The sequence below is a fragment of the Coenobita brevimanus genome, chromosome 63 (assembly GCF_032717465.1).
Source record: "Coenobita brevimanus isolate Jiangsu-jjx chromosome 63, ASM3271746v2, whole genome shotgun sequence".
NCBI lineage: Eukaryota > Metazoa > Arthropoda > Malacostraca > Decapoda > Coenobitidae > Coenobita > Coenobita brevimanus.
In genome coordinates this window covers 727,511-746,840 of record NC_137016.1, presented here as the reverse complement: position 1 = coordinate 746,840, position 19,330 = coordinate 727,511, and the positions used below count along the sequence as shown (strand labels likewise).

Genomic DNA, 19,330 nt, shown 5'->3' with positions numbered 1-19,330 from the left:
ATTATTATTGTTATTATTATCATTATTGTAACTAAAAGCACTCAGAGAGCTCATACCTCCTCAAATGCCATTGCCATTAAAAAGAATCCAGATCCGAATCCACTCCAAAATTTAATCAGTTCTTTCTTGCGCTATGCCTCTCCTTTCAACAAAATATCATTGAAATTCATTGAAAACTTTTGGAGATATTGTGCGGGATACTCCGGATTCGGATCCGGATCCGGTCCCAAATTTAATAATTTCTTCCTCGTTCCATGGCCCACTTTTCCGGAAAATTTCATTAAAATTCGTCCTTAACTTTTGGAGTACCAATCCTTCTAAGAGACAAACAGACAAACCGAGCAACGTAAGGTAAAACAACCTCCTTGGCGGTGGTAATAATAATAATAACAATTTTTATTATCATTATTATTATTATTATTATTATTATTATTGTTGTTGTTGTTATAATAATAATAATAATAATAATAATAACTTTACCAAAAACGAGAAAACTTCCCTCATGAATGTGGGAAGCGTTAGTGATGATAATAATGAGAATGATGATATGTCTAGAGACTGATGATATGTCTAAATTCACCAGCTGTTATAACCACCAAGTTAGCCTCACGCAGCGCTACTCAGCCTTCCCTTGTATCCTGTATTATCCAAGTGGCAAAAACGACGAAAACAATACAGCACACACATAGATAGATAGACAGATAGATAGATGGAGATAGGTAGATGCAGATATAGGTGTAGATATAAACAGCGTGATGGAGGTAGATTTATACAAACATTGATAGATAGGTAGATAGGCTATAGATATATTGTACATATACATAAAAAAATAGATGGAGAGAGAGAGAAAGAGAGAGAGAGAGAGAGAGAGAGAGAGAGAGAATTCCTGTGGTCACGATACATGCAACTGAGAAAGATAACTTCATGACATTACTCCCAGATCTGCATTCATCATCATCATCATCACATATTTTCCACATTTCCAGTTTTCGCTAGTTTTTTTTTCTTCTATTGATTTCTTGTTCTTTGGCCTTGTACTGTTTCATCACTGTCTTACTCATGATTTCTCTCTCTCTCTCTCTCTCTCTCTCTCTCTCTCTCCGTGTCCATCAGCGCTCTCCCTTCCTCTCTTCACCTCTTCCTCTCCTCCTCCTCCTCCTCCCTCTTCATCTTCTTCCGCCTTTTCCTCTTCCTCTTGTTCTTGGTCTTTTTCTTATTATTTTTTTTATTATCAAGAGTTTAGCAGGAAGGAAGCAAGAGGTTATGGAGTGACAAGGGCAGGTAGGATCGTACAGGAAATACAGTGTTGGGTGTGGGTGTAGGCCTATGCTGTGGCTTTACTGTGTTTTTCGATCATGGTGTTTTTTTTATACGGCACCTTTATTATCTACGCCAGGTGTGTGTGTGTGTGTGTGTGTGTGTGTGTGTGTGTGTGTGTGTGTGTGTGTGTGTGTGTGTGTGTTGTACTCTAACGTGGTTCCCCCAAAAATTTCCATCTCTCCATCCTGAATGATCAGTTGCAACACTAGATTAACACTAGAATATTTTGCTAGTCACGAAGAGGTGCTGTAGAAAGGACATAGAGTCATAGGATTATATTGTTCTGTCACTGGCATGTGTGAAAAAAGCCACAAAAGGATGAAAATCTGGGCCAAGTTAAGATGAAAGGAATGTAGTTGGCATATCCGTGTATTGTCGAAGGTTTCACAGTGCTTTGAGGCTGGGGGGAGGGCGAGCAGGTGGATGCAATTTTTTTTTTTTTTAAGGGTGGTTACTCCTGCACCTCCCCATCCCCCCCTCTTCTCCCCCTTCTTCCCCCCACCCCTCATTTGGCCAGGCAGCATAGTGGAGGTAGCGTCAGTACACTCTCAGACTCCCTCAGCAACACAGCCCCCTCAAGGTAGGTCGCTGTCTCCCTCCATGTTTGTTGTTCTCTCTTCCTTTCCTCTCCTCTCTCCTTCCCTTCCTCTGTATCTTAATTTTCCTTTGTCCATCATCATCATCATCATCATCACCATCGTCATCATCATCACCATCGTCATCGTCATTATTACAGTCTTAGATCCCCACAGCAACACTTAAACCCCTTCAAGGTGAGTCTCTGCGTCTTTCCCTGTGTAAATTATCTTTTCTTTCCCTCCTCTGTCTCCTCTCCTTTCTTCCCTTCCTCCTTTCTTCCTTGTTTCTCCTCCTCCTCCTCCACCCCCTTAGCATCATCATCGTTCACCTCAGGCCCTTCGGTGTGGGTGCTTCTCTCCCACTGTGTTCATAATTTGTCTTCTAATCCCATCACGTTTTCTCAGCTATTTTTATCGTGTTTTGTATTGTCATTCATACCATCTCGCCTTGTGTGTGTATTTTTTTTTTTTTGTATTACCACCTTTGCAATACAGTCTGATTCCTCCTGCTAATATTCAGGAATCTCTGCACCATTGCTACTTGATGGGAATTATAATTATAGATTTTGAATATTTGATTTATCGTTGTGAGTACATAGAACGGCACTTTTCTCCCATTACTATTACGACGGGTATGCAGCACCCATCTGGCCACACACACACACACACACACACACACACACACACACACACACACACACACACACACACACACACACCTGTTCTGTGCAACTCTCACACGCAAGAGTTAACTGATACTTTTGGGCCTTCATGTACAGTTGATCAAAAAAAAAATATCTTTACACGTGATTTGTGGTGTCACGTCGGGCGCTGTTGTTTCTTGAGTTTTTTTCTTTAGGCGAGTATTTCTGAATCAAGTGTTTACATCATATGTTGCATAAAGTTCTTTCTTCACTTCGTACTGATAGAATTACAAGCCATATACAACTACAAGAAGTTATTAGGGAACATTCTCATACGATTCGTCCACTGTTTCAAAGCGTAAAGTTGAAGGCTGTAAAAGTTTTTATCGAGTGTACACCGTCCCTCTTACGGTACAAATTTAAAAACACGACGAAATACTGTGATGTGTGGGGCATCCTGTGATTATACGTGAAAAAATTATAATTGATATTTAGCAGAACTGGAATTGCACAAAAATTCACATACTGGTGGTAGTTTTGAGACACCGGCTTTATAGATTCATGTGTGTCTATAGAACGCGCTTATTTTCACAACCATCGTACCCTAAGGGGCCGATACTTTGGGGGGAGGGTGGTTACAGCCGGTCAACTCTGGAACTGTCGTGCTCAGTTTGTCTTTCGTGTTGCCTAGGACCGCTAGTATATTAAAATCAGTGTGTCCAGGTATGTCAGAATGAACGCATCTTGAAGTTGTCATTCTCTTTGGTCAGTTTCCATTCATAAAGACAGTTTTTCAAGGAATCAACTTTTTTCTTCTGTTTTTTCCATAAAACACTACGATGACCATTTCCATATCTTATTCTTGCAGTTTTACTCAGGAAATAAATCTGTACTGATGGAGGTAGAATACTTCACTGACACTCTAACTTAGCCATTCTTATTCACCGTCACTGCGTGTTTTCAGTTTCTTTCTCAGCTCTCATTCTCACTCATGCTCACTTCATAACTACTCATTTCATGGCTGTCATTGTACGCATGTTGTATTCTAACTTCACGCTCTCATTCTCACTCATGTTCACTTCAGACCCTCATCTCATCTCTCGCACGGTCAGTCTCTCTCACTCACTCTAAACTCTCTCTCACTTGCTGTCACCTCGTGCTCGCAGTGTCACATTCACTCTTCCTTGCACTCACACTCTCATTCCGTCACTCCTTCACTGTCACACTTATTTGCTATCACACTCTTACTCATTATCCACGAATTCTCATTTTCCCCGCTGTCACTCACACTGTCACCATCACTCTTCTATATTCCCATTCGCTCTAACACACTTTAATTCATCCTCATTCATTCTCACAGTCACTCACTTGGATTTACTGTTAAAGTTACGGTCGCTTATTCTGTCAGTCACTCTAACTTCTCTCGCTTTGTCAATCACTCTCACTCCCTCACTCTCACATCCATGCCCAATCACTCTCTCTCTCTCTCTCTCTCTCTCTCTCTCTCTCTCTCTCTCTCTCTCTCTCTCTCTCTCTCTCTCTCTCTCTCTCTCTCTCTCTCTCTCTCTCTCTCTCTCTGCCGTCTTCCTGTTACGTTATCCTGCTCACCTTCGCCTATATCGTCTGTCTTTTTCCTGTACCTGGCTTACATTTAATACTCTCTCTCTCTCTCTCTCTCTCTCTCTCTCTCTCTCTCTCTCTCTCTCTCTCTCTCTCTCTCTCTCTCTCTCTCTCTCTCTCTCTCTGCCGTCTTCCTGATCATTTATCCTGCTCACCTTCACCACCTGTGTCACCAGTCACCTTCCTGTGTCTGTCTTACATTTCAATATACTGTACTCAGGTTTTTGCTCTGTTTTTTTAAGGCATCATTTTACAACAGGGGAGGGACGCCTTCACGCGAGGGCACCAATATAACGGAGAAACACCTCTGCCTTGCCATACAAACATCCCTTACCTCCCTCCCTATCCCTCGAAGGGATGATGGTGGACGTCAGGAAATGGGCAACATCATCTCACATCATCATCATCATCATTATCATCATCATCATCATCATTATTATTATCATCATTATCCTCATCATCAATTCATCATCATCATCATCATCATCATCATCATCATCATCATCACGTCACTGTGCATATTTCCCGTTTCTCCCGCGAAATTTGGAAATACTGAGTTATTCTTGTTTAAAGGGATGACAGTACCGTTAGCTGTACCACACACACACACACACACACACACACACACACACACACACACACACACACACACACACACACCTTGAAAACGAAGCGGTGAAACTGTGTGCATTTGTCAAGACAGTGTGAGTGTATGTGTGCGTGTGGCGATACAAGGTGGAATATACCAGTGTTTGTTACGTGTGTATGTGTCCTCTCTCTCTCTCTCTTTCTCTCTCTCTCTCAGGTGGCGTTGCTTTGAAGGTCAGTGCGTAATTTAACAACCCATCCACGAAACGCTCTCCCAAGCAAACCAAGAAACTGTGACAGCTGTATGTTATTCTCAGTGCCATTGGCTGATTTCTCTCTCTCTCTCTCTCTCTCTCTCTCTCTCTCTCTCTCACCAGACGATGTTATTCATTAAAAAAAAAAATTCATCCCGACAAGGAGAGAGAGAGATGTGCAGCGGTAGACTAGCCTGGGGGCCCTACACCGTATAAGGGAAAGACAGGACTATAAGAGGCTCCTTCGACGCTGCTATACCCGTGTCGTGTTGAAGGTCAGGGATCGCATATGTGATGGATCCGAATCTCTTCTGACTCTAAACTAGCCTCCAGAACGATCAACTGTTTCTTTCTCTTTGTTCGTGATGGAGAGGGACGCCTTCGTGTGGTGGCAGTGATCTAGCCAGGCCTTTCAACTGCCGGGTTACACGAACATCCCAGAACTACTTCCCTGATCCCCCCCAAATGGAGGGCGATGAACCACAGGGGAATACCTGCTTAAGCCTGCACTTCTCTGGGTTCACGTTTCAGATGAACCTGGGTATACTACTACTACTACCACTACTACTACTATTATTACTACTATGGGACCATGTTTTTTTGTTTTGTTTTTTTTGGGGGGGGCCTCCTTTAAGTGGCATAGAGTAGCTCGCACCACCTTTTTCGTGTCGATTTTTCATACATATTTCACAGCGATATTCTCATTAACGGTATCTATAAACAGTTTGGCCCTTAAATAGAGCTCCAAAACAAACTCATTTATTGGGATCTTATGTGTTGCGGGAACAGCTCAGTCTCCTGGTGTGGGCGTGGGTGTGGCCGTGGTAGTAGGAATAAATGATGCAGGGTACACAGAGACGACGTTGAATGGACAGTCCCCGCAACACACGAAAACACACGCGGCGGAATGGAAGAGAAGCGCTACGAATGGGTCACAGTGCATCTCTGTACCTGACGGAATTTGCATCAGTAATACAGAAGAGAGTATTGAGGTGTCGCTATTGCTTCTACTCCTGGTTCATGTCATTCGTGTACCCAGTGGACTGCAGGCTGAGGACGTGGAAGTGGACAGTGCAGAATAAATCGCTACGGAACAGATATTGCGATATCTTAGGTGCCATTCAGAATACGACACTCATTCTCTCTGATATTCGCTCTGATTCACTCTAATCGGCCACTCAGAACACTCAGCCTCTAATATTCACTCTGCCACTCAAAACACAACACTCAGCCCCTAATATTCACTCTGCCAATCGGAACACAACACTTAGCCCCTAATATTCACTCTGCCAATCGGAACACAACACTCGGCCCCTAATATTCACTCTGCCACTCAGAACACAAATGTAAGTCTCTAATATTCACTCTGATTCACTCTAACTTTATGATGAAATGTAAGTTGGCTGTAGGATTGAAGAAAATCATATACACAAATAATCTTATGTACAAGTTGATTTTGAGAGGGATTATAGATGCATCCTTGGCTGTGTCCAGTGGGTGTGCAATGCCTGGAACATGGTACCTTGGTGTGTGTGTGTGTGTGTGTGTGTGTGTGTGTTTTAGTTAGTTGTAGCAAGCAGGATCTGAGTTAGGCTCGTGCTGGTATGGGTCTATTTCTGCATTTATCCAGTCTGTTTTGAGAGAGAGAGAGAGAGAGAGAGAGAGAGAGAGAGAGAGAGAGAAAGAGAGAGAGAGAGAGAGAGAGAGAGAGAGAGGCAGACAGACAGAAAAACTGACAAACAAACAATGAGGAAGCACAAAAGAGAGGGAGGCAGTAAGGTGGGCTAAAGGATGGTGGGTATGATTGCTGGAAAACCCCGAGCCCCGAGGCGTGCAAGGTTTGGAGGGAGGGAGGGAGGAGGAAGGAAGAGGGCGAAGAAGAGGAACGGAGGGAGGCGATGAGAGATGGAAGGGTGGAGGGAGGGAGGAAAGGAGGGAAGAGAAGGGTGGAGAGAGGGAAAAGAGAAAGAAGGGAAGAGAGGAGAGAAGGAAGGAGAGAAGAGGCGAAGGAAGGGAAGGAGAAGAAGTGGAGAGAAGGAGAGAGGAGGAGGAGAGGAGGGGCAAAATAAGGAGAGAATGGAAGAGATGGAGGAAAGAAAAGAGGAAGAAGAGGAGGGAGAAAGAGGGTGAGAAGAAGAACGAAGATGGATGAGAGGAAAGAAAAGGGGAAGAATGGGAGGAAGGGAGGAGAGAGAGGAGGGAAGAGAGGAAGAAGATGGAGAGGAGAGCGAAGAAGAGGATGAGGAGAGAATGAGGAAAGGAACAGGGAGGAAAAGAGGGGAGGGATGGGAGAGAGAGATGGAGAAGAGAATGAGGAGTGGAGTGGAAGGAAGAAGGAAAGGAAGAGGGAAGGGAAGGGAGGGGACGGAGGGATGGAAGAGGGAGAGAGGGGAACGGAGGAACAGAGTAAGAATTGGAGGAGGAGGAGGAGGAGTGAACAGGAAGAACAGAGAGGGAGTGGGACATTTACATAAGGGAGGGGAGAGGAGGGGGAGGGTTTGATGAAAGAAGGGAGGGGGAGGGTGTGGAGGGAGTGGGAGCAAGGGAGGGAGGGGGAGAGTGTGAAGAAGGAGGGAGGGAAGGTGGACAGGGAGGGGGATGATGGGAAAGGGGGAGAAGGGAGGGGAGAGGAAGGGAAGGGGAGGGAGGGAGGGAAGGGGAGGGTGGAGAGGGAAGGAAGGGTGAGGGAGGGGAGGGTGGTAAAGGAAGGTTAGGACAGCATAGTTATAAATCTCTTCACTCCGACGGCTTCTTTACTATTCTTTATTTTATTATGCCTTATCTTATTCTTTAACATCTATTATTATTATCATTATTTTTATTATTATTATTATTATTATTATTATTATTATTATTATTGTCATCATCATCATCATCATCATCATCATCATCATCATCATCATCATCATCATCATCATCATCATCATCATCATCATCATCATCATCATCATCATCATCATCATCATCATCATTTCCTCCTCTCCTCTCCTCTGCTGTTCTCACTCCATCTTCCTAACTCACCCCAGTGCACTCGAAAACAATTATTTATTAAAACTGAATAACCAGCTTCTAGGAAAAGGGAAGTGTGTAAATCTAGGCTGACAATACGCAATGTGTCACCGTCTACCAGTATCTTGCTACATGTTCCTTCACTTCCTAGTAGATAATAAATAATCTAGTTTGCTGCTTTTGTTGACGTTGTGGTTGCTGTTATTGTTATGGTGGTGGTGGTGGTGGTAGTAGTAGTAGTAGTAGTAGTAGTGGTAGTAGTAGTAGTAGTTGTTGTTGTTGTTGTTGTTCTTGTTATGTCCCCAGGCTCATGTGAACGTGAACCCAGTAGACAGCAGGCTAAAGTTGCTGTCCTTCTGCAGCTTACCCTCCTCCTTTCGTGGGACAGGGAAGTAGTTGAGGGACGTTCGCATAACTAGGCAGTTGAACCCCCCCATCCCTGGTTTATATCAGTGCCACCACATGAAGGCGTCCATATCCACCACATACACCGCCGTAAATTGTTAGCATGGAGATAATATATAGACACATGTGTAAGTGTTATTTACTGAAGGTACAACAGTTTCCGCCCGACTTGGAGCCTCATTGGTGGTTATAGCCTCGGCTGGGGTCACGTAATGCCATCGGGGGAAGTAGCCTTGTCATCTGCCCTAAACTACACAGAAGAACGGTAGCTACAGCTCGAAGGGAATTTGGTAATTTTGATAATTCTTTCTCTCTCTCTCTCTCTCTCTCTCTCTCTCTCCATGTAAGTCGCACCCGGATACAGAGGAAAGTAGTGAAAAAAAATTCAGCAGTTTATGATCAGCCTTTGAATTGTTAGGAGGAGGAGGAGGAGGAAGGAAAGGGTAAGAGGGAGACGAGAAGAGAAGAGAGTAGGGAAGAAGTTAGGAAAGATGGACGACTGGAAGAAAAAGATGATGATGATGACGATGATGAAGATGGATGGAGGAGAAGGAGAAGTGTAAAGAGAACAAACTGGAAGTAGAAGAATAGTTGAAGGAAGATTAGGAGTGAGATACTGGCGAATGAGACGTGGAAGACGAAGCGGATATGATGATGAGAGGGTAGGGACTGGGGTGGGGTGGAGAGTTGCGTGTAAGATTGCTTGATATGTTACCTCACCAAAGAGTAGAATGTTTCCTCCGTTTCCTTCTTTCTTCCAAACGCTTTTTCAATTTGGCGCCATTCTGTTACGAATTCGTTTCAAACCTGACACAATTGTTACATAGATCAATAGCCCAAGACGCCTTTTTCTTCTTTTTCTCCCCCCTTTTTTTATCTAGGTATTTTAAATGGTGCTGTGGTGTCAAACGTCAAACTATAGACTCGTAAACAGGCAAATTTCTGTATCCAGTGTTTTTGTATGTTCATTAATCATCATTGCAATTTACGCAAAAACATGTCTGTGTACTGTGGCTGTGTGGAGACCATCTTGCATTCCCTTGGCAGTGTTGGGGCCCTTGTTTATGCAGTACATTTATCTTTAATCGTTGTTGTTGTTGGTGGTGGTGGTGGTTGTGGTGGTTGTGGTGGTGCTCTTATCCCAGGCTCATTTGGATGTAAATCTGGCTGACTAGTGGCTGAGTTTCAATTCTTCTGCAGTCTGCCATCCATATTTCGGGGGGGTAGGGAGGGCGTTGAGGGACTTTTACGTAACCACCGAGTTACAACAGTGCCACCACATGACGGCACCCCTCACCAGCACCCGCCTTCACTCGTACAGCCACCAAACACATCACAACCAAACTACATTGAATATAATTGGGGAAAAATATGGTCGGACAAAAATGTATATGATAACTAATCGTTTTTAAGAAGAATAGTTAATAAAAAGACCGGCTTAGAGCTTTTATAAATTCTTCCCTTTGGAGTAGGAAGAAATGATAATAGGAGTCTCTCTCTCTCTCTCTCTCTCTCTCTCTCTCTCTCTCTCTCTCTCTCTCTCTCTCTCTCTCTCTCGGTAAATTCTACTACAACACTCACCATCTTCACAGTCACCATAACCTGTTCTAACATTCCTATAAAACTCACCTTCCGACACCTGACCATTCATGACCTTGAACCTCTCACGTCAGCCACCCCTAAGGCTCGTGTGTGTGTGTGTGTGTGTGTGTGTGTGTGTGTGTGTGTGTGTTATAAAGCTAGTTATCACCCCACCTTCAAATTATAATAAACATGTAAGTGACAAACGACGAACAACAAACTGGTCAGTGATGAAAGATAACATTTACGTGTACTGTAAAACTTTAGCTACGATCCTTTAAACTGTGATGGATTCTCAGATATTTTCCTATCGTAACTTGGGTGTGTTATTGCAGGAAGGACAAGGAGAGGGTGTAGAGGGGCTTCCCATGTCCCTTGATCCTCCTGTGAAAGAAAAAGGACTGGTTATTTGAGGCAGACGATCGTAGGTTTGTAAGATGTTTTTTAGGAGGACGGGCGAAGGAAGGCTAGCGCAGGTGTTTCTCTCTCTCTCTCTCTCTCTCTCTCTCTCTCTCTCTCACTAAAGCACGTCTAATTTTATGCAACCACGACATGCAAAGTTGTGAGAGTGGCCCAGTTCCATCAAATGAAATCCAGTCAGCCATACCTGCTCTCAACCCAATCAATTTTTTATCTATTTTATTTTTTTAAAGGTCATTATTATTCTACCTTTTTTTCGCTCACAATCCTTCCTAGAGTTTTTTTTTTTTTTTTTTTTTTTTTTAGCCAGTCTGTTTTTGCGTTTTACGTGGGCGATTTTTTTCCCTTGCACCAACCAAATATATTTTTTTTGTTATAACTAGGAAGTACCTTTATAGTGTGTCTTCATCTTAAAAATCTTGGCCACTCTCACAACTCAGAAACTAAATCGTTGCTGCTTGAAAATCGAAAGGCTTTAGTCATGCGGAAGAAATGAGTCTCCATGGTCACTATACTCCTTTCACCTGCCCCAGATTTCTGCCCTTTTGAAGCTTATGTCATGAAGTTCAAATCCAGAATATAATACTGTGTCTCTATTTCATAGCACTTCTTCGTGACTAGCATCGTAATATAGTGTTGATCTTTAGTTGCAACTCAGTAGTCAAGGTGAAGAGATGGCAGGTTTAGGCCAAGTTAGTGTAAATGGGATACAGTCTAAGCAGCCATTCAGTCTTACTACACCTGACTATCAATTAAGCTGAAAGGGGTTAGAGAACTTGTCAGGGTACCGTAAACTCACTACTGTATCGAAGGCATTATTCGTGGTCAACTCTGGAACTGCCTCCCTCTGTCTGTATTTCCTACCGCCTGTAATCTCCAGTGTGTCCAGGCAACTGGAAATGAACGGATCTTAAAATTGGCTCTCTGCTGCATTGTTTTTTTTTTTTTTTTTCAGGGGGAACAGTTCGCTGGCTCCTGGCCTTTGGTTTCTTCCTCCTTGCATAAAAAAATAGTAAATCAAGGCTCTATCTAACCTTTCGTGTTCGATAAAGCCCATTTTTAATAATGAATAAATCCCTCATCCCTGGTTATTATTGCTGTGGAAGTTGTTATTGAATGTATCTTATTTAACCTTCGTAGTATTATGGCTAACAGTCGATTTTGGTCGGGAGAGAAATGCCAACAATCAGTAAGCTATCCAGTTCACTACGAGAGACATTCCCGAAGTTGAATAAAATAATCTGGCGGCATCATCATCATCATCATCATCATCATCATCATCATCATCATCATCATTACCACATTTCCTATTACGGTAATACATGGGGTAGGTATAGTAGGACCCGGAAATAAGGACATGAAACCACAGTGATAAGCAGAAATAATAAAGAAATAAAATAAAAAGTAATGAGAAATAAAAACATCACCGTATTAAAGGAATCAGTGGAGATATTTTTCCCTTAAACCGAATATATTAATCAGGAATAAAAGATGATACCCGCAGCCTTCACACTTCTTCCTACTTTCCTTGGCTGCCCAGTTTGCAGTTAGTTCAGAGGCCGCGGGATAGTACAGGACTTGACTCCATCTCACCCACTCCTCTCCTGCCACCCTACCCTATAATCATAACCTATATTTCCTTCGTTTACAGGTGTACGAAAAGTATCGTTACTCAGAAGTCTGATAGATACGTAACGAACACTACGATGGCTGCTGTTTCCGAAGGGTTGATACATCCATATCGACCCATTTGTTACCTCAGACACAGGAAATGCCTCTTGTATCCCATGCATAACCAACATTGCTGGATATGCAGGGGTACCAACAGTTTCCCAGCCCCCTGCCTGTTTTTCCTAAATCATCGTCGTTTGTCATATTGTTTAGTACTACGTCGTAACGATACTTTTTTTGTACAGCTGTACAATCCACTACTCAAGATCTGTTTCTCCTCGCGCCTCTCTCTCTCTCTCTCTCTCTCTCTCTCTCTCTCTCTCTCTCTCTCTCTCTCTCTCTCTCTCTCTCTCTCTCTCTCTCTCTCTCTCTCCAGTCTCTATGGCTGATTAAATAGGTACAGTAATTTTAATCAATTGTTAGATTTATCTGTCGAAACTGATATCTTGTGAGTTACTTAAAGGTGTGTGTGTGTGTGTGTGTGTGTGTGTGTGTGTGTGTGTGTGTGTGTGTGTGTGTGTGTGTTTCCCCAAGTGATCTTAGTTTCACAGTGAGCGTCGTTGCTGTTCCCTCTATTTTCGGTAGGCAAGTATTTTTGAATGGACATTGTAATTCGTAGGTAAATATAAGTTGCATCTTTACACTGTATTGCTAGGAATTCCAGGTATACACGTAAGAAGTAAACTGGGAATACTCGCATATCAAAATTTCATCCAGTGTTTCAAAAATAGACAGTAAAATAAGGTTAATTTAGGGGGGGCACCGTACACAACTGATTAAATCTGGAACTGTCTTCCTCAGGTCTGTCTTTTCTCTCTGCCTTAAACCTCTAATCTTTCAGACGCATTGCCTAGACGTTTCCGCATAAATAGTTCTTGAAACTGGCGTTAAAAAAAAAGTGTCCCTGAGGGAAACAAGTTTTTGTATGTATTGTTGGTGGTCATATCTTTATGGACCAAAAAATAGTAATTAGAACTGACTCAAACTAAATGAATAAATAACTATAAACACGCAAGTCATGTTAACCCCGTCACTACGAGGAGTCTTCCCGAAACTGAATTAAATCGTTTAATGGCAGCAGGCATAAAATAACAGACGGCGGTATCGCTCAGTAGAGATTGATGAAAATTGTTTCTGGCCCTCTCAGTACGGGTGACATTTCTTAAGCTACGGAATATCGCATATTATTTGGTAAAACAGATGAGAAGTAACAGTAGTATGCCCTTTCATGTGTTCGTATACTTCCCACCCTTTTGAGATTTAATCGATGACACACAAAGGCTCTTTCACAAAACCCAACACAGTTTCTTCATTCACTTCTCACCTTACATTTACAAAAGTCCTCCTCACCTTCGCCGGTGCGTGAAATATTGAGTGGGGGCAGATCACTTCTCCATTGTCAGAAAGTAGTGCTTCTCGACCCTACGGATCAGTTGCCAACCTTAGCGTAACCAAACCTAACATAACCTACCCAACCTACCCCAAGTCAGCCTAACGTAATCATATACAAGTCAAACTATTTAACGAAACCCAATCCAACCCAGACCAACCGATCATACCCAAAGCTACCCTTCCACACCCTAATCCAACCTAACCCAGTCCAACCAAACCCATGTTTCCCAGCCAAACCCATCCCACTGTAACCCAACCCATCCCAACCGAACGAATTCAGTCCATCCCATCCCACCTAAAACAGCCATACTACACACTACTGTAACCTAACCCAACCCATGTTAATTCATATTTTCTTTTCACAGATGTTGGCAGCAGCGGTGTGTGTAGTGGCGCTGTGTGGGGTGGCTTTGTCGGCTCCACAAAACGTTCAATTCGATTTTGAGAAGTCCGTGGCAGTGAGTTCAGACGGTACCAGCGGCGGAGGCCATGGCGGCGGGACTACTCATGTGGTGCGGGTTGATAAAAGCCCAGCTCACAGGCAGGCTGCACAGGAGTAAGTTGTGCGGGGGTGTGATCTATACATGCATATACGAATAAATATAGGTAAATGGATAGATAGGTAGAACGGTAGACAGACAGATAGATAGGTAGACAGATAGATTCTGTGCATAGTGGCGGTAAACACTTTTTGTGGATGACACTGACACATTCATTAGCCCTGACATACACAAAACTCCCAAATACAGAGGTTTTACGTCTTTATGAGCATCTAACTTTAGTCTTCAAGTTTTTCTGAAGCCTAAACCACTACCAAAGTAGCTAAAATATTACACTTAAGTAGTGCTGGTAATTTTTCCATACCGGCATTCTTTCTTAAAGCGAAGCTATAATATTGTATAACGGATTGCCTTGGTTTTCTCACAAAGAGTGTTCATTCTCCGCACCAGGTATATTCCATGATAGACAGAATCTTTGTAGCCTGCCTGTTAATGCACATGGGGGGGGCGGGGGCTGTACCGAATTTACCCTACCCAACCCTACCCTGCCCTACTCTACCCTAGCCATACTCATCCTGCACCAACCCAGTCCTACTCTGCCTCACCCTACACTGATTGCTCTACCCTGCCTAACCTTGCACCTTAACCTGGCCTAACTCCCCCTCTCTTGCCCGCAGCTTCTTCAGCTCAGCCAGTGGCCAGGCCCTAGATCAAGCAGGCGCCCAGTTCTTCAGGGCCCTAGGTAATCTCGCAGAGGGTCATCGAGGTCAAGGTCAAGTCAGAGGTCAAGTTAGCGGTCACGTCAGCGGAGGTCAAGCCAGAGGAGGTCAAACCAGCGGAGGTCAAGCCAGCGGAGGTCAAACCAGCGGAGGTCAAACCAGCGGAGGTCAAGTCAGCGGAGGTCAAACAAGAAGAGTTAATGAAGCTACTCCAACTCAGCAAAGCCATCGATTTGTTGTTGTAGGCCACAAGAGTCCTGCTCACAGACAGGCTGCACAGGAGTAAGTTGTTTTAAACTAGAGAGAGAGAGAGAGAGTGAGTGGGTGAGTCCGTCCTAGTTGATCCATGGTAAATCTTTAAGACGATAGGCTTCATGCTGTACTCCAAATGGCACAGGAGACTTCGTAGCACCTCTTCCTCAGCATTTATTATGTATATTACACCCTTTTATCCTCTTATAAGCTGCTGAAGCAAACTTGGCCGGTAATAAGCATAAACAAGTAACATAATAAGAGGACATTAGGGTGTAATAAGGGTAATGAATTACTATGAAAAAATGTAGTGTGGCCTACAGCGCCACTTAACATACGCCTTTTACACTCTCATTAACCTAACCCAACCCAATCCAACCCAGCCTAACCTAAGCTAACCTAACCTAACCCGACCCGACCCAGCCTAACCTAACATAACCTGACCCAGCCTAACCTAATCTAACTCAACCCAACCCAACCCAACCTTACTCGACCTAACCTAATCCTTTTCCCTGCAGCTTCTACAACTCAGGCAGTGGCCAGGCCTTGGACCAAGCTGGTGCCAGATTCTTCACTTCTCTGGGCGACTTCCTGTCTCGGCTGCTGGGTGGGGGAAGTAGTCACCGTTAATAGAAACATGAAAACTGCCAGGTACGTGGGCTAGTGGATTTAGGCGCTCCAGATTGATGTGTTCTATTACAGTAATCCCTTGCATCCTAATGACGCTTCCTTTTACTGAATTATTGCCATTAACAGACGATTTTATTCAGCTTGAAAGGACACAGGCCAAGAATGAGAGGAGTGAAGTGAGTTATTTGAGAAGAGATGAATGTTAACGAAGAGAGAGAGAGAGAGGGAGAGGAAATTCGGGAGCATATTAGTGTTCTTTGGTTGTGATGGAAAGTGGAGAAAATAAAAATAAATTGACAAATGGAGATAGACTGAATGGAGAAAATGGGGAGAGACTGTGTGGAGAAAATTGGGAGAGACTATGTGGAGAAAATGGGGAGAGACTGACTATGTGGAGAAAATGGGGAGAGACTGACTATGTGGAGAAAATGGGGAGAGACTGACTATGTGGAGAAAATGGGGAGAGACTGACTATGTGGAGAAATTGGGGAGAGACTGACTATGTGGAGAAAATGGGGAGAGACTGACTATGTGGAGGTAATGGGGAGAGACTGACTATGTGGAGAAATTGGGGAGAGACTGACTATGTGGAGAAAATGGGGAGAGACTGACTATGCGGAGAAAATGGGGAGAGTGACTATATGGAGAAAATGGGGAGAGACTAACTATGTGGAGAAAATGGGGAGAGAATGAGAAGTAAATGAGGAGAGACTGACAAAACTCCTTTTACATTAACATGGTCTACATCTGATATCTTCTCATCTTGAATGTTGATCTTTAACTTGGGAGAATATGGTGCTAGTCACGAAGAAGTGCTATGGAAAGGATGCGCAGCCTTAATATTGCCTTATGTCATTGAGCTATAACAATTAACACTAGAATATTATGCTAGTCACGAAGAAGTGCAACAGAATTAAGGTAGAGGTATAGTAATGTATTGTTATATTCTGCCACAGAGCGATAACAAGAGATTAACACTAAAATACTCTGCTAGTCACGAAGAAGTGCTGAAAAGGATGTAGAAGCAGGATATTGTCTTTCTGCCACTGATATGTAACGGCAGATTAACACCACTATACTGTAGAATGTGAGTCACGAAGAAGTGCTACAGAAAGGAAGTAGGGCAGGAGAGTAATTATATTTTGCCACTGAACTACGAGAAATAAGCCAGTGTGATCTAGTTGTAGTAGTTGTAGTAGTGGTGATGATGATGGTGGTGATGGTGATGGTAGTAGTAGTAGCAGTAGTAGTAGGTGTTGTTGTTGTTGTGGTGGTGGTGGTGGTGGTGGTAGCAGTATTAGTACAGTAGTAGTAGTAGTAGTAGTAGCAGCAGTAGTAGTAGTAGTAGTAGGTGTTGTTGTTGTTGTTGTTGGTGGTGGTGGTGGTGGTAGCAGTATTAGTACAGTAGTAGTAGTAGTAGCAGCAGCAGCAGTAGTAGTAGTAGCAGTAGTTGTAGCAGTAGTAGTAGTAGTTGTTGTTGTTGTTGTTGGTGGTGGTGGTGGTGGTGGTGTTCTTGTTCTTGTTGTTATTGCTTCGTTGTTGTTCTTGCTGTTGATATTGCTGCTGTTGTTGTTCTTGTTGCTAATGCTGCTGTTGGTGGCGTTGTTGTAGCCCCAAGCTCATCCGAAACGTGAACCCAGTGGACTGCAGGCTGAAGTTCCTCTCCTGCGGTCCACCATCCTCGTTTCAGGGGATAGGGAAGCACCTGAGGGACGTTTGCATAACCAGGCAGCTGAGCACCAAGCTAAACAAACTGTACTAGGTTAATTTATGTGTTTATTTATTATCTGTATCTATCAGTCTGTTTATATCTATCTATCTGTCTATACCTGCCTATCTATCTATCTGTTTATCTATGTTTGTCCGGAGACTGGAATATTATAAAACTGCAAAGTGGTCCAGTGGAGGAGGCGAGATAGGCCAAGGAGAAGGTGGAGAGATATGGTGGATGAGTGTGTGAGGAAGAGAGGTTTGGAAGTCGGTGAGGCCAGGGATCTGACAAGAGATCGAGCTGGCTGGATGAATGTTATGAAGAGAAGTGCATGATCAGGGATTTGGCACCCTTTTTTAACATGGCAGCGTCCGGATTGACTTAATCGGATACGTTTATGTGAAGCTACAGAACGTGGTGAAAGTTTTTGGCGTATTTGATAGAGCCAGGATTCCAGGGGCTTGAATAATGAGTGAATGGAAATTTAGCCCATTGGACTGGGCAAATTTGGACTGTCTGGACATTGCTACTCCTTACCCCGCCCTAGAGTGGAAAAGGAGGTCCGGATGATGATGATGGTGAATTTCCTTGGTATATTTATGATTCTCCCTCCCTCCCGCTCTCTCTCTCTCTATATATATATATCATCATCATCAGCCGTTTGAGTATCTACTGCAGGACCGGCCTATCCCGACCGAAGTCGGGACGATACAGCCAATGTATCTCTACCAAGTGGCTTAGGCTGTCTGGTAGAGATTGTATGCAGGGTGAGAAGTGCTTGTAAGTGTAATTGTAGTGTTGGAGTGGCTTTGGATGTGTGAACCAAGTGTAATCGGCCCGCGCAAGCCGACTGGGTTCAAGCATACTTTATAGTATGCGAACCACAGCATCCCTTGTGTCTGCCAATGCAGTACGTGGCCGGGTGAACACTCCCAAAGTTTATTACCCTGGCGGGGCACGAACCCTGGTACACCCGTGTACGAAAACGCACACTCTACCACTGTACCACAGAAGCTCAGAGAAAGAGAGAGAGTGAGAGAGAGAGAGAGATTTGAATGTTACCAGCTTGTGTACATAAATAATAGAATAATATATAATATGTAATTAGATAGATATAGATATATATTTATTTGAATGTTACCAGCTGATGTACTGTACATAAATAATAGAATAATATATATGTAACACATAATGATATGACATAATAATATAATATAATGTATAATAATATATATAATAATATAATATATAATAATATAAAATAACATATGATAATATATGATAATACAATATAATAAATATATAATAATGATTACATAATATTATATAATATTATAGTATATAATAATATAAAATACTACGCGGTAATACATAATGCATGATAATATATAATATATAGTGATATATAATAATGTTGTATTGAATAATATTTCATTTTTTCCCAAGAACATATTGATTTACTAACTCTTAATTTCTTTGGCAGAGTTTGGTGCTGCAGAAAACAGAAGAAATCAAATAAAACGAAGCATCACCAAACTCCCGCCAAAACTCCACAGATATGATGATTACCAAGTTCACTCCCATGACGTATTTTATATGCAATTTTTGTTTCCATCAGACGATTTTATTTAACCTTGAAGAGACTTTTCGAACTGAAAGAGTTTCACTACTGTAATAAAAGCCTGGGCTGAGTACAGTCGTCTAAGGCAACGAGATTAAAATGTATAAACATCATCGGACTGAAATGATACAGGAGGCTTTCTAGCACTTCTTTCTTAGCGATATATTTTGCATCCTGCACCTTACAAATTTGTGTGTTGTAAAGGATTTCTAATATCTATATATACTGCTAAGATCTTTATAATATCTGCACATTCTGCTTAGAAGTTTATAATATCTGCGCGTACCGTTTTAATATTTATAATATCAACGGCTTCTGTTGAAATCTTTCTTTATTCTACGTAGCCTGCGTAAATGTCATACAAGGGAATAATAATGTGCCATATGCAAAAATAGACTAGTAACGAAGAAGTGCT

The 19,330-nt window shown here is 42.7% G+C and overlaps 1 protein-coding gene across 1 annotated transcript; it reads left to right on the top strand.

The window, feature by feature from the left end:
• The first annotated feature begins 1,889 nt into the window (after window positions 1-1,889).
• On the top strand, window positions 1,890-18,895 carry LOC145404320 (uncharacterized). Its single transcript, XM_080275840.1, has 5 exons — window positions 1,890-1,900; window positions 13,848-14,038; window positions 14,660-14,983; window positions 15,472-15,604; window positions 18,778-18,895. The coding sequence occupies exons 2-4, from the start codon at window positions 13,848-13,850 to the stop codon at window positions 15,581-15,583; spliced, it is 627 nt and encodes a 208-aa protein (XP_080131966.1). The 5' UTR covers window positions 1,890-1,900; the 3' UTR covers window positions 15,584-15,604; window positions 18,778-18,895.
• The last annotated feature ends 435 nt before the right edge of the window (window positions 18,896-19,330 follow it).

Bases quoted from the DNA above. Each gene is read 5' to 3' on its own strand.
- LOC145404320 (XM_080275840.1), top strand. From the start codon at position 13,848: ATGTTGGCAGCAGCGGTGTGTGTAGTGGCGCTGTGTGGGGTGGCTTTG. The intron at 14,039-14,659 runs GTAAGTTGTGCG...TCTTGCCCGCAG, and splicing joins CACAGGCAGGCTGCACAGGA to CTTCTTCAGCTCAGCCAGTG. The intron at 14,984-15,471 runs GTAAGTTGTTTT...TTTTCCCTGCAG, and splicing joins CACAGACAGGCTGCACAGGA to CTTCTACAACTCAGGCAGTG.